The 13,512-nt window shown below is 39.4% G+C and overlaps 1 protein-coding gene across 6 annotated transcripts in view; it reads right to left on the bottom strand.

Moving 5' to 3' along the window:
• agbl4 (ATP/GTP binding protein-like 4) overlaps positions 1–13,512 on the bottom strand; it is a 279,730-nt gene that overhangs the window by 84,367 nt on the left and 181,851 nt on the right. For all 6 annotated transcript variants that reach the window (XR_005077889.1, XR_005077890.1, XR_005077891.1 and 3 more), the window contains exon 6: positions 7,049–7,088. Coding sequence is in view for 3 of the 6 variants with exons in the window: in XM_037115638.1 (XP_036971533.1) it covers positions 7,049–7,088 (40 nt within the window). In the remaining 3 variants the exon portion in view is untranslated. The remainder of the gene's footprint in view (positions 1–7,048; positions 7,089–13,512) is intronic.

Genomic DNA, 13,512 nt, shown 5'->3' on the forward strand with positions numbered 1-13,512 from the left:
ATCATAGTCAAAACAATAGCACCAGCACAACAAAGACATAAATACATGATATATCACTATATTGTCTGGATGGTTGCCCAGGGACTTTCATCTGAAGAAATGGAAGCTATTAAATGGCTGAGAGAAGGCCAGTCTGGTGCATTGTGTAAATTAGAGAAAACTCTGTTGACCCTGCGTTCACACTGCAGACAATTTAGTCTGAAGTAATCCCTGTTTTCTGACACGTGTTATGCAAATGGAAAAAAAAAACGTCCCTGATAATGCTGGTAAGCAAAGCTCCCTATGGTCCAATATCTAATACTGCCAGCACATAAACCAAAATAAGAACTAAAATATTTGCTGTCTTTTAGATTTGCAGCCAAGACAAGGGACTTCAGTCTTCACTTTTTTCCACACAAAGTTGACTTTTTATTTCAGTTTAGGAGGCTAGTACTTGTTTTGTTCCAGCTGAACATAATAAGTTTGGTAGGCAGACAACAGACCTGTTGCCGATGGCTGAGCTTTCTGTAATAACTGTCTGTGAACAGCCAAACCAATTTCCACGGCTCTTTATTTTCCTAATGGTGTGTTTGTTTTATTAACTGTTGCTCCTTCTGGCCATTTCAGCTAAATCTAGAAGTGCCATCCCGGTAAGAAATCTAATTTTTTTGTGTACTGCACTGGTGAAAGTGAATGTCTAAGTGATTTCACGCCTTTGTTCATTAGTTGTAGAATATTAAGACGATAAAGTAACAACCTGACCTCTAAGTTGTGGCTGTTTGGCTTTATAGTAAACACAAGTTATGCCTGATGAAACGTAACTCCAGCATCATCCTTAAAAAATAAAGCAACATTATGTGAAAACCTTAAAATAACAGCTCAAAAATAATTCTGATGGGATAGTGTCCTGAAATAGGAAGAATGGCATCTGTGTCTCCACCACCGAGCTACTGACCAGGTTTTCAACACATACCACTGTTATGATGTAATGAGTTTTGTTTGTAGTTAGCACCTCCATTATGCCTGACAAATAGTTACAGACCTGAGATTTGTATTTACAATAGTGGTGTTGTGCTCAGAAATTGCATTAATTATATTTATATCATTACTGACTGCTACAACACCTATCAAAAAATGAGACTGTGGTTATTCTCACTGTGAGTGTCTATCAGTTTGACCATTAAATGTCTTGTTCATACTGTATTCAATTGAATAAACTTCACTCGAGAAAGGATTTGCAAATCATTGACCTCCATATTCATTCATATCTAAAGTGTCTCAACTTTTTTAGAATCTCGATTGTAGAATTGGGTAAATACAGCAAGTTACTGAGAAATCCACTTGCATTTAAAGTTCTGTTGGATTTGTAATTTGATGCACACTGGTTGGAGAGAATAGTGATTTAGAAAGCTATTTTTAAAAAGTACAATCTTGCTGTGTTGGAAGTGTAACTGCCCTTTATGTACGCGGTAAATATCCTCTGAATACCCGCCTAGACTCTCAAAATATATGTTGAAATTCGATTTTTGATGATGTGAGCTGATTTCATTGAGGTTGTTTTTTCTATGGAAACAATAAGGCTAAAGATGCCTCCGTTAGCTCCATACTTCATCATTTTGTTTTTATTTCGCATAACATATTCAACCCTCTCACATGTTAAACTTACAAACTTCAGTTTCCACGCCATAACTATGCACAATGAAAGCTTCAGCCTCAAAGTATTTGAATATGGGTAGCTGGCTGTGCACAGCGTGACCTCTGACCTCCAAGATATGTACAGTGGTATTGTCTGGAGAGAGCAAAGCAGGAAACACAAAGAATATCTGTAGAAAGAGAGGCTCTAATGAAGAACATTTCTATTCTGCTCTGACAGAAACAGCAGGGAAATGGAGATACAAAGAGAGTGATAGAGTGAAAAAAGAAGAAAGTGAGAGGAGAGATCTGAGAACTGCCTATTATCTCCATGATGCTTCATTGCTTTAGACACACACACACACATGCACCAAGCATCTGTGCGCAGACCTAAAAGTGTGTGCACAATTACACACACACACACACACACACACACACACACACACACACACACACACACACACACAACATCCTCTCAAGTCTGCCCAGATCTCATGAATATGATTGACCTTTTTTTCCACTGTAATGCTGAGAGCGCATAAAGGGGAAAGGAGAAAATAAACAGAGGCAAGCAGAGTTAATTTAGAACAACACATTATTGGGCGCTGACTGCAGATATGGAAAAGGACAATCTAATCGATAAGCTAAAAGAATGACAATGGCCTCTCAAATCAATGTCTGCACCCCATTTTCTCACTGTGAAAAGACAAAGCCTTCAACGCAGGTGTTGGTCTGTTTTTGTGTTAATGGCACCTGTGTGTGCGTGCTATCCGCACATGCCTGCGTGCACGTGTGCGTACCTGGCTGCTGCTGTGGCGGAACAGTTGCCAGGACTAATCATTATTTAGTTGTGGCGGGGCTGGAAAGGTCAGCAGTCTGAAATGTCAGGCTGTGTTCAACAGGAGCCAGATGTAGCCGTGCGCTGCTCAAGTGTCCAATTAAAGAGGGCCGAGTGAGGTTTGAGTGGGTCTGTGTGTGGGAGTGAGTGTGCATGTGTGTGTGAAAACAGAGGGAGTAAAGAGATACCGTGTGTTTCCTGGTGTTTTTTTCTACACTATTGAATGCAGGGTATATATAAACTCAATTATATGTGTGCGACTACATGTGTAAGTGTGAATTATTCTTCAGAGTAACTAATGAACGGCGTTAGAGACAGAGGCCAACAGAGCAGCGGGGGCAGAATCCTTATCGAATCTCTTCCTCTCACACACGGCGCGTTATGAAGCCACTTGAGCCTATTAGTTTGTTCCCACCCTGTGATTCCTCCTGCCATCCATGCTACGAAGACGAGACGGAGAGAGGTGAGCGAAGGGATGGAGGGAGGAGGGGAATATTAGAATACAAAAAGAGCTGAAACAAGAGGACAAAGGAAACGTGATAAAATGAGATCCCTAATAAATAACAGCTGATAAGGAGAAATGCAAAGGCAAACGAGCGGAGGGAGAAGCAGAGGGAGACAGCGAGGCACGTGAGAGGATGACAAGGAGAAAGGGAGCAAAGGAGCGGAAACTCCTTTAATCTGCTGGGAGAAGGAGAAGGTGTCCTGCCTGTGTTTCCCTATCAGAGTCATTCATCTGAAAGCCTCACCTGCTCTTCATACAGCCATCATAATAACCTTCACCATGTTCAGCTTGTGTGAGCGTGTATGTGTGTGCGTATGTCAGGTCACCTACTGTGAATAGTAATAAGCAGCAGGGCAGGATAAAATATGTCTGCCAAGTTAAGAATATAATAGACTTCCCTTCAAGGCCACACACAACAACAGCTTGAATAATGACCCGCAATAATTTACACAGCACACTGAGATCTACACTGGTCAGACGGAGAGACCTTTCGATGAGAATAAGCGGAAGCTTTTTCAGTCCAGGGCTCAGGCATTCATACCGAGAGCTCCTAGTTACACTGTGTTGACTGGAATATACTGTGAGGTCATTTTAAAAGTCCAAAAAAGTGTTAAAAAATAGGTTGATTCAATGGATTGTTATAGTGATTGGAACATCATAATTTTTGACTTGGCACTTTATTATCATCTGAGTAAAACAGCTTGTTTTGTAATTTCACCTCACCCAAGAGACCACCGAGTACTGGAGTTTTATTTTTCACTTTTGTTCCACAATATTTAATTTCAATTTGACTGATTTGCTATCAAATTACACACTCTCCCTACACAGTCCTCTGATACATGTCCCTAAATTAAGAAAAATTAGCTCCTGTGACTATTTACCTAGTGCGACACAACAAAAGAGAGAAAAAAGAAAGCAATGGACGCACATTAAGTAGCAACTGAAAAGTCTTGAAAATCACTAAAAACCATTTACATTACATTTTATGAATATAAAATGGAGCATGATGCTGGAACTCACCAATCTGTTGGTTGTAGAGTGCTATCAAATCAGATTGAGCCATACTGAAAAGAGTATGAATATGACAAAAAGCTCAGTCATTTTGAAATTGACATCATTGGAAGCATCAAGACGACTCCTGTTCAGAAAGACACACATCTCCACACACACACTGATCAGGCCCTTTTATGAGACTGCCAGCCAACCTTGAGTTTACCAAACTCAACCCATTAGAAACTAGCATCTGCTCTAATGAGACAAAAATAAGGTAAACCAACTTGTGAAACACTGTGATAGAATCATGACGCCGCAGTGCTAATGATCAGAGCCAGGCTCTGGGAGGAACTCTGATTGGTTTGAAAATACAACTGTGACCAAGAACACACTGTAAACCCAACACTCAAGTGACCGCAGCAGACTTTGTTTATTTGATTTGGTCCGGAAATAATCCTCCTGGAAATCTATGTAAAGACATAAAGAACCAGAAACCACTAGTGTACCCAACCATTGACTTGTATAATTACGGATGACATGACAGCTCGCCCCAAAGCGAAACCAAAACATCTTTATCTCCTCCTGATGGCCAGCTGTAATATAGGTCATAAGCGACAGGCAGATGGGACCAAGGTGTTTTCTGTTATTCAAGTTAGTTCTTATTACACTGATGTATGTTCAAGTGTTCAACTTGGTTCCCTTATCTTGGATATTTTGTCTATAACTACAGAACAGTATGAGGAAGTATTAGACTTTTTTTCTTCTTTCTTCATTTCTGTAAACAAGGCACATTCAAACAGTACTAAAAATGAACACTAAACTCCCAAAATAAATAGTTGAAAAAGACTTGCGCCCTGAAATGTGATGACATCCTGAACACACCCTATACATCTACACTTTTTGAAGTTTAGACAGTTAACTTGCTGTATGCATGCCTACATTTTATAATCTAATAGTATGTGATTATCTAATCCTCTCTCACTTGGCCATAAAAGGTGTTGATATAAAGTCTTCCTCACACTTTCTCTTTTTTTCACCAGCCCCTTTCTCTCTCTCTGTTTGCCCTCTGTCAAATTGTGAAGGCTGGGGGGGTGAGTCTTGCCTCTGCCCAGGGCCCGAGGAACAGCTGCAACATAAACCTGCTAAATTAACCCGGTCTCCATGAGCCTCACATATGCATTATTCTAATCAAAGCATATTAGATCATCCAGATACTTTAGACATATGGGGTCTCTGTATCCTCCTTGCCGTCCCCATCTGTTTCACCTCCCCTGTTTTTTGTTTTTTTTTGAGTTTCTCCTTGCTTTCCATCTCAGTGGATTCTTCGCTTTCACAGCTGCCTCTCTGCAGCGTGAGACTGGCAGAGAACTTCTACGTGACATGTTTCCACATACAGTCAAACTCGGATCGCCATATGTGTGTCTGACTGCTACACTTTACCGGTTTGTGGTGCATGTTGGACTCTGTTCAAATTAATTAAACATTTTTGACCATTTATATAGAATGTGATTGTGTGAAGTGCGTTTACGATAATAATAATGTAGACTGCGACGATAAAAAGGAGTGAAAAACAGCAATTACAATTTACCAGTACACACATTATAGTATATTATATATTACATAACATATAAAGGTGTAATGTCCTGCTTGTTTTCTTGAGTGTGAGTCAAAGAGTTTCTGAGTCAGTCAAGTAGTAAAAACATATTAAAACATGCACGCTAACATCTGCATTGCATCCCATTTTAGCAAGTTTTATGCCCATACAAACAAACAACACACACTAACAAAGAGGCATGTAGCATACATACCGGTAAATGCACATACAGGCACATTTGTTCATGTGTACATGCAAACACACGCCTGCACGCACACAGACTGTGACATATTAAGAAACTTAAATCAAACCAATTATCCATTTTGATCAAAACAATCTGGTTTTGATTTATCCATCCACATGATTTAATAACTATAAATTAAAATACCAGCTGAATGTGAGCATGAAAGTAAATGTAACTTCCAACTAATTGACATTAGACATTAGCACAATTATAATCCATCACGGAAGGAGAAGTTGGAGTCTTTAACAGAAGTATTGTGACAGTTGAAGATGACTCTTACTGACATTTTGGCTAATCTCTTAACAATCTCAAAATGAGTACAATGTCTCCAATATGCTCGACATTTCTGCTCTGACAACACACACCAACACATCGAGGGATGTAAGCACATGCACTGAGCATATGCCCGGGGGCACATGTTGGCCTAAATGACTTGTGTGACTACAAGTGAAATTCATGAGTTCCGTATTATCCCATTATAAAAGCTCTGAGGCAATAGTTCTTTGACATTTAATACATCACATCCTAAGACAGCATCCCTGAACACACATGGTGCTGCTCAAGTTACTGACCAGCAGCCATCAAATCAGCAGTGCTTCTGCTCCAGGGTTTTCCACAGCACAAGCACCGTGTTATCTGCACTTGTCCCACGACCAAACTGTGCAGTTGTGTAGTGTGTGTAAGAAGCAGCATAAAAAAAAAACAAAAAAACAAAAAAAAACCCAGCTTGTAACCCTTTCAGCACTCTGAAGTGGGTTAGAGGAGAATTCACTGGGTGTCTAACTGGCACATTTCAGTCAGATCAAAATTATGACAAATTAAACTAGAAATGATCAGTTGTATGCCCCCGTGCTGTGGTGTGGAGTACTGGTCAAAACATTTTTTGCAGAATATTACGGTGTCACAGTGAAGTTGACCTTTCATCTTTTTGATATAAAATGTGATTTTATCATATTAGACATTTGTGAAAATATGTTATAACCCACTTACCTTATGAATTAGTAAGTAATGGCCAAAAATGTGTTTCGTGAGGCCACAGTGAGCTTGATCTTTGACCACAAAAATCTAATCAAGCTCACCCTTGTGTCCAAGTTGTGTGCCCAGTTTGAAGAAATCCCCTCAAGGTGTTCTTGAGATATACAATTCACAAGAATGGCACAGTCGGATGCCTCTGTGCATCGATAAGTACATGCTTGTTTTTGCTTTTTTTCTGAAGTAGAGAAACTGACTGCGGGCTAAAGTGAAGTCGTAAGATGGACTTACCACAGTTGGTGATTGTTAACAGGTCTAGCTGCCGTTGTTGCTGGAAGAAAGAGAAGAGAAGAAAGTTAGACCAAAGTCATAAAAGACAAGCTGTGGACGCAGTGAAGACTTCTTCAAATGTGACTCAGTGGTGTTATTTTGCAGATGTATAATAGAAGCAGCATTATCTTCATCATAAAGCCCCCCTCAGGTCAAAATGTGTTTTTTTCTTGTTCTGCAGTTGACTGTTTGAGTCTCTCTGTGCAGATTGCATATGTGCAGAGTTTGACACTAGAAGACTGTAGATTTCTACAATAAGTGTTATATCACATTCACCTTACATGTATACTAGCTGACTTTCATGTAGGGAGGTGGAGGGGAAGGTTATGGTGTGAAACTGGAAAGATAAGTCTTCAGCAAGAGACCAGTGATTGAGATGGCATTTCAAGCATGTGATTACTTGATATTTTTAATGAAAGGTCAAGACATTTTAGTTGCAACAAAACCAGATAGTTTTGATGACAATTACCAGCTGTGTTTGTTACGACAGAACCAAGGAACCTAGAAATGAAGGAAGAGTCATTACATCACTGAATCTTGCTTTGGTGCCAGACTGTGGTGTTAACTGTATTTAGGTTTATGGAAGATACACGAAGTAACACTATAAAACCTAAAACATATCTACAATGTATGACTTGTGATGAAGAAATCCCTCCTGAAAATGAAACAACACACTTCAGAGAGTAGGTTAATGACATTTTTTTCCCCCAAATGATTGACAGGGCTAATAATATCGTGACTAAACGGGGCAGGTCCAAAGAAATATACGGATGATGATGTTTGGTTGTTCACCTGATCTCCAAAGTCTTTTCTTTGAAACATGATCGTGTCCTAACCCTAACCAAGAAGCTAACCTAACCCAACCAGATTATAAGTTGTTACAATGTAAAATTGAAAATGAACCTAAAGAATTGCAAAGTTGCAACATGAAGAAAGGGTTATCCATGGTTTACAGAAAAAATACATTTCGTGTCCAGCAGTCCTGCTTGTGAAATTAAAAGTAGTGGCATAATCATTCATAGATTCAGGAATATTTAATGAGGAAAATGCCATTTTAAGGATTTAAATGTGCTAATGACACTTCTTTTACGGTAAAAGTCATGTCAGACACAAATTAGAGAGTTTTTATGTTTGCCTATATATGCCACATATGTGATAAGGATTTTTAAGATACTTCTTCCAAGTATCAAAACTGTGTTCAGATAAGTCTTGGTAGAGTACAACATCCAATGTGAAGAACCTCCAAGCACGTATAACTATAAGAAGTTTCCACAACATTCGTGCGTGTCGTGTTTTGATGGAGTGTGTTTTAAAGAGTGCGCAATTTTACACTTGATGTCTCCAGCAGCTAAAAGGAGTCTAGAGTACGTGCTAGCCGGCTACCTCTCTCTTTAACCTGTGCTGCCACACTCTTACAGACAGACAGACACACACACACACACACACACACACACACACACACACACACACACACACACACACACACACACACACACACACACACACACACACACACACACTTGACTGTTGAGCACTGCAGTAATCAACACCTCAGCCCTCCTCATCTAGCAGTCCCTCAGGAAAGAAGATCGTCACATCCTGGGAAAGGGTGAAGAGTTGTGTGTATGTATGTGTGTGAGAGACACAGTATAGCTAGGTCACAGTCAAAGCCAGCTTTTAGGACCAGACTGCATTAATATTCAAGCACCACACTAACCAGTTGCTGAGAGGGATAAGCAAAGAGACTCTCAGCATGCTCCTTCTCTCCTCACATATAGTGCTGCCTGGAGTGGAACTCTCTGATAGGCTACTAAACACTTATTTTAGTATTTAGCAGATGCTCTTACTCAGAGTGACTTAAAATGCAGAAAATGAGTGGAAAGGGCTTCACGGGTGCCATGATGGAGTAACACATACAAGTTCACCAACACTGTGGTTATAGCAAAGAGTGCAAAGTTAAGAGACACAGTGCTCTGACAAATACAATAAATGTGTGTTGTCTCTTGAATATAACATCAAAGACGAACTCCAGTTGTTCAGTATTGAATTTACATACATTTGGGAAACTGTAGTAAGACAATTTTTTAACCAGGGTTTCATGATATATAGTCCCTAATACAAAAACACTGAAAACTAAAACTTGGTTAATTGGCTTTAACATATGACAAAAAAAGTTTTCCTGAAAGAAACCTTTTTTGATACCAATTTTGTCAGTTTTAACAAAAGATAGCAGATAATGCATGCTGCATGCTTATTGGCTCAGTGACGCTAGTGAGATTAACTAATTACTGAAACATAGTTATAGAATGACAAGAAATGTTTTGATTCTTGATAGTATTAAAAAATGTGGTCGATGCCATAAAAGTCTCAAAGTTTGATACTTAGCCCTATGGAGGACATAATAATGCATTATTTAATAGCAATACAAGCAGTTATTGACATTATCATGCATGCACAATGATTTTGAATGTTTATTTAATCTGAATTTAAAGTAGAAACAGACTACTACTCTGTTGAGTGTGTCTAAATCATTGGTCAGAAGTTTAGCAGGTCTGATTAAAATAAAACTTGCATGTATCCAGTTACTTTTCAAATATATTTCCACATATTGCAGTGTTTTATGTACATCTTGCACCTGTGCAGTACATACCTATATGTGTGTGTGTGCGTGCATGTGAAACCCCACCCTGTTCTGCTCCCACATTACTGTATGCGAACGAGAGAAATCGTGAGACACCACATCCTTAAAACACATTCCACTTAATGTGTTAATAAGTGAAAACTGAAAATGTATTATTCAGTGCACCTAAACTATGTGCTAGTGGCATCCAAATAAAAAAAGTTAGGTGCACCAGTACAACCAGTGTAAAAAGATAGTCTGTTTTAATTTATTGTTTTTTTTATTTAAATAAAAGTGTAACTCAGGAGACATACTAAAGTATCTGCTTGAGCAAAGAGCTTGGAACGAATCAAACCTAAAAGCTAATGAGACAGACAGACAGAATGCATTTGTTACGTACATTATTGCGAGTTGATGAGAAGGATGTGTTGGTTATGCTACTCAATGCAGAGCAGGTGGTGTGACTGTGAGAGGCCTGTGAGAGTGTTGTGCTGAAAGTGAAGAATAATGTCTGCACTGTGACTGACGGAAGGTCATTCCAGCACACAGAAGCAGAAAAGACAGTCTCAGATACATAGTTTTATTTGCGTATTTTGCCCTGAGTAAGGACAAGTACGCCAGCTCAGCTGTAGTGAAGATATGACTGTCGTGCACTGGTTGTGGTGGCGGAGGTATGGATCCTGGAGTGGGAAACCATGTAAGCAGTAGAGGTCACTGTGACAACATGAGACACAGAGCAACAAGAGAGTGAGCTGAGATCATGAAGGTCTTCCACCGACCCACCCACACACAGAATTACACGCAGGTAACCCACCCCTAAACTCCAAGCCTCACGCTCACATCCACACACAGCCTGCTTGTCCAACCTGTGGACACCACTGACTTTCTAGTCAGATGTGAAGCCACACCAGGGGAATCAATAAGACCAGAGAAACATTTACACCCACAGCCTCTCGTCGCTGCTGCTGGACATAGGATTTGATTAGAACTATATAACTTTGTTTGTGTAGAGCAGAAACAGTCCATGTTCATTGAGATTTCTCTAGAACACACTACTCTGTCTGTGCAACAATAACTAAATATCCCCAGTACAGTATACTCCTATTTTTTCAACCTGCTTTGAACTTTGTGTTCATCATCATTCATTCATAATCATTATTTGGTTTAAATTACTCCTTTTAATCTCCTTTCCTAGATCAAGATTTTGTCAATGTTTTTTTTTTTTCCTTTTTGCACGTCTTCTTTTGTGTATTTTCAATCTCTTGTGAATGATATTGTATGCTGCACATATAGAGTATGTAATACTAATAGGTAGTAATAAACAAGTAGGTAATAAAGACAAATTCCAAGTCCAAACTTTCTGGCAAACAGAAGTCTGTATTAGCAGGGTGGTTGATTAAGTTATCACTTGGATTGTGCAGCACCCTCTACTGGCTCTCTAGATGTCTGCAAGTCAAACAACTAAAGCACCATTTGGAAACTGTTTCTCATGTAAGATTATGGTATGAATTTGAGTGGCAGTAGATGTATGGAATCAGAAAAGGAACATATCAATGTGATGGCATTTTAAAATCTACTCTCTGCTCTCATTATTATACACACACAAACACACACACAATCTGTAACCCGGCAGATGAAAAGTGTGAGCAGCCTTCAGCCTGCCAGTACTTATACGCAGATAATGAATCTGTGGTGGAGAATTACAACACACTACCACTGCTCTCTTCTTCCTGCTGCTTTTGTTAGTCCTTAACATGGATAAGGTGCTTAGTGTTCCTTAGGAGGGGGAGAGAGACAGACAGACAGACACACACAAAGAGAGAGAGAGAGAGAGAGAGAGAGAGAGAGAGAGAGAGAGGGAAATCTGACACAGAGAGAATTACATTAGCAAAAGCATTTCAGGGCAGAAAATAGGATTGAATTAATCTTTATCAAACAGCCAAGAGCTGAGGGATCACACCCTGGTTGAGGCCAGTCTCAGAGTGGCTAGCCACTGCCCTCTCACTGTGACACAACACAGGCTGTAACAGATTAAACCAGCTGCAGTGAGTATTTATTATTGAGTAAATGGTTGATTGATTTCATTCAGGTTGAAGGGGTTCAATACATGGGAAAATAAATTTAATGTCAGCATGTTTTGGTATCTGAATGCCACAAAAAATACTTGTTTTGTATGCTTGAAAGCTTAACAAATACTAATTGGACAAACCAGATGCAACAGGCCAAAATTGTACAGAACTCTGTGAAAGGTAAATAATTATTTGCAAAAGCCTGTCTGGCTCAGGTACACAGCTGTTTACCACAGGTGAGTCTAGACTGACCTGCCAGTTAAAGTGTTATTAGGTCAGAAAACAAGGAAGCAGTTGGGAGCCAGAGGTGACAGCCACTCCAGCTGTCACGGTAGTCTAAGCCAGCCAGCGTGGACTCTGGGGCTCTGTGAACAGCAGCACAGTAAACAATACTGATACAGACCAAGGGACTGGAGTCCCAAATCATCAGAAACTAGCTGCAGTGTTATATGAGCACATAATTACGTTTTTTGTGTGACGGAGTAGCCTGCATTGGTGCTTCTATTCTTGGATGTTTCGTGAGTGCAAGTCTAGATAAAGTTCGATCTTTTCCTCTTTAAGTGGAAAGATGCGATTTTGCAAAGACTTCAAACCGATGTGAAATTGATATTCTGACTAAAAGATCAACTACTTAGTTTCTCTATAAACCTCTCTATCAGATTCTCCCGTTATTAGTTTCTATTACTCACTCTTGAAAATTACCAGACAAAAACATTTTCTTATTTAATAAATAGTCATATGAGCCTGACAACCGCCACCCCCTCTATAGAAATCTATAATATTATAATCAGTATAAATATGGTCATTAACAGAACCAATCAGCAGACCAGATAGCAGACTGTGCCACCATCCTAATCTGGGTGGGTCAAATGGACTGACAGCAGTGGAAAAGCCATTAATGTACTAAACCCCTACTTTATGACTAAATTAAATATTCATGCACAATCTACCCAAAACCCATTTGCCAACATTTCCTCCAGAATTTACTTTTCATATTTGCTGATTGTTATCACAGAGAAAGGAGAGAGATTGAGGAAGTAGAGAAAGAGAGAAGACGCAGAGGAGAGCCATCGGGCAGGGGAGGGGGGGAGTAACTAAAATCGGTGCCATTATTTTGTAGCTCATTTCAAATTAATTTAAAGCCAATATTGTGAAATTACACTGGCACAGCCACCATCCAACTACGTGCAAAGTTTTCAGTGTTTTAAAAAAAGAATATGATGCAGTTGTGGGATGCGAATACTGCCAAAGAAAACCTCCATTTGCAGGGAAATACATTGCTGTGGAGTGTTTATCTTCAGTTGGTGTACTGTAATTATTATTATTATTGTTAATATGTAACAGTAGTAACCATGGCACTATTAAGTTATTCTACATTAGTCACATTGACAAATAGTAGGAAACAACCTGTACTGTAGGGTCAGCTAAAACAGTGAAGCTGCCAACTGGAAAACCAAAACAATGAGCTGAAAGACATTAAAACATCTACCACACAAAGTTGAGTGATAATTCTCTGTGTATTCATTAATACCAGTGACTTAATAAATAATGACTGTGGCTAGGGATGTCCCAAGCCAATCTGCAGGATCGGGATTGGGGCAAATATGGGCATTATTTCAACATTTTTTTTTAAAATTCAGAGCACAATTTGTGGCACAACACAGACGCTCGCGTGACGTTACTCTGGCAAACCTGTGGATAAAATGTCTGCAGTGTGGAAATGAGTTAAATTAGAA

Source organism: Acanthopagrus latus, chromosome 11 (genome assembly GCF_904848185.1).
Source record: "Acanthopagrus latus isolate v.2019 chromosome 11, fAcaLat1.1, whole genome shotgun sequence".
Classification (NCBI taxonomy): domain Eukaryota; kingdom Metazoa; phylum Chordata; class Actinopteri; order Spariformes; family Sparidae; genus Acanthopagrus; species Acanthopagrus latus.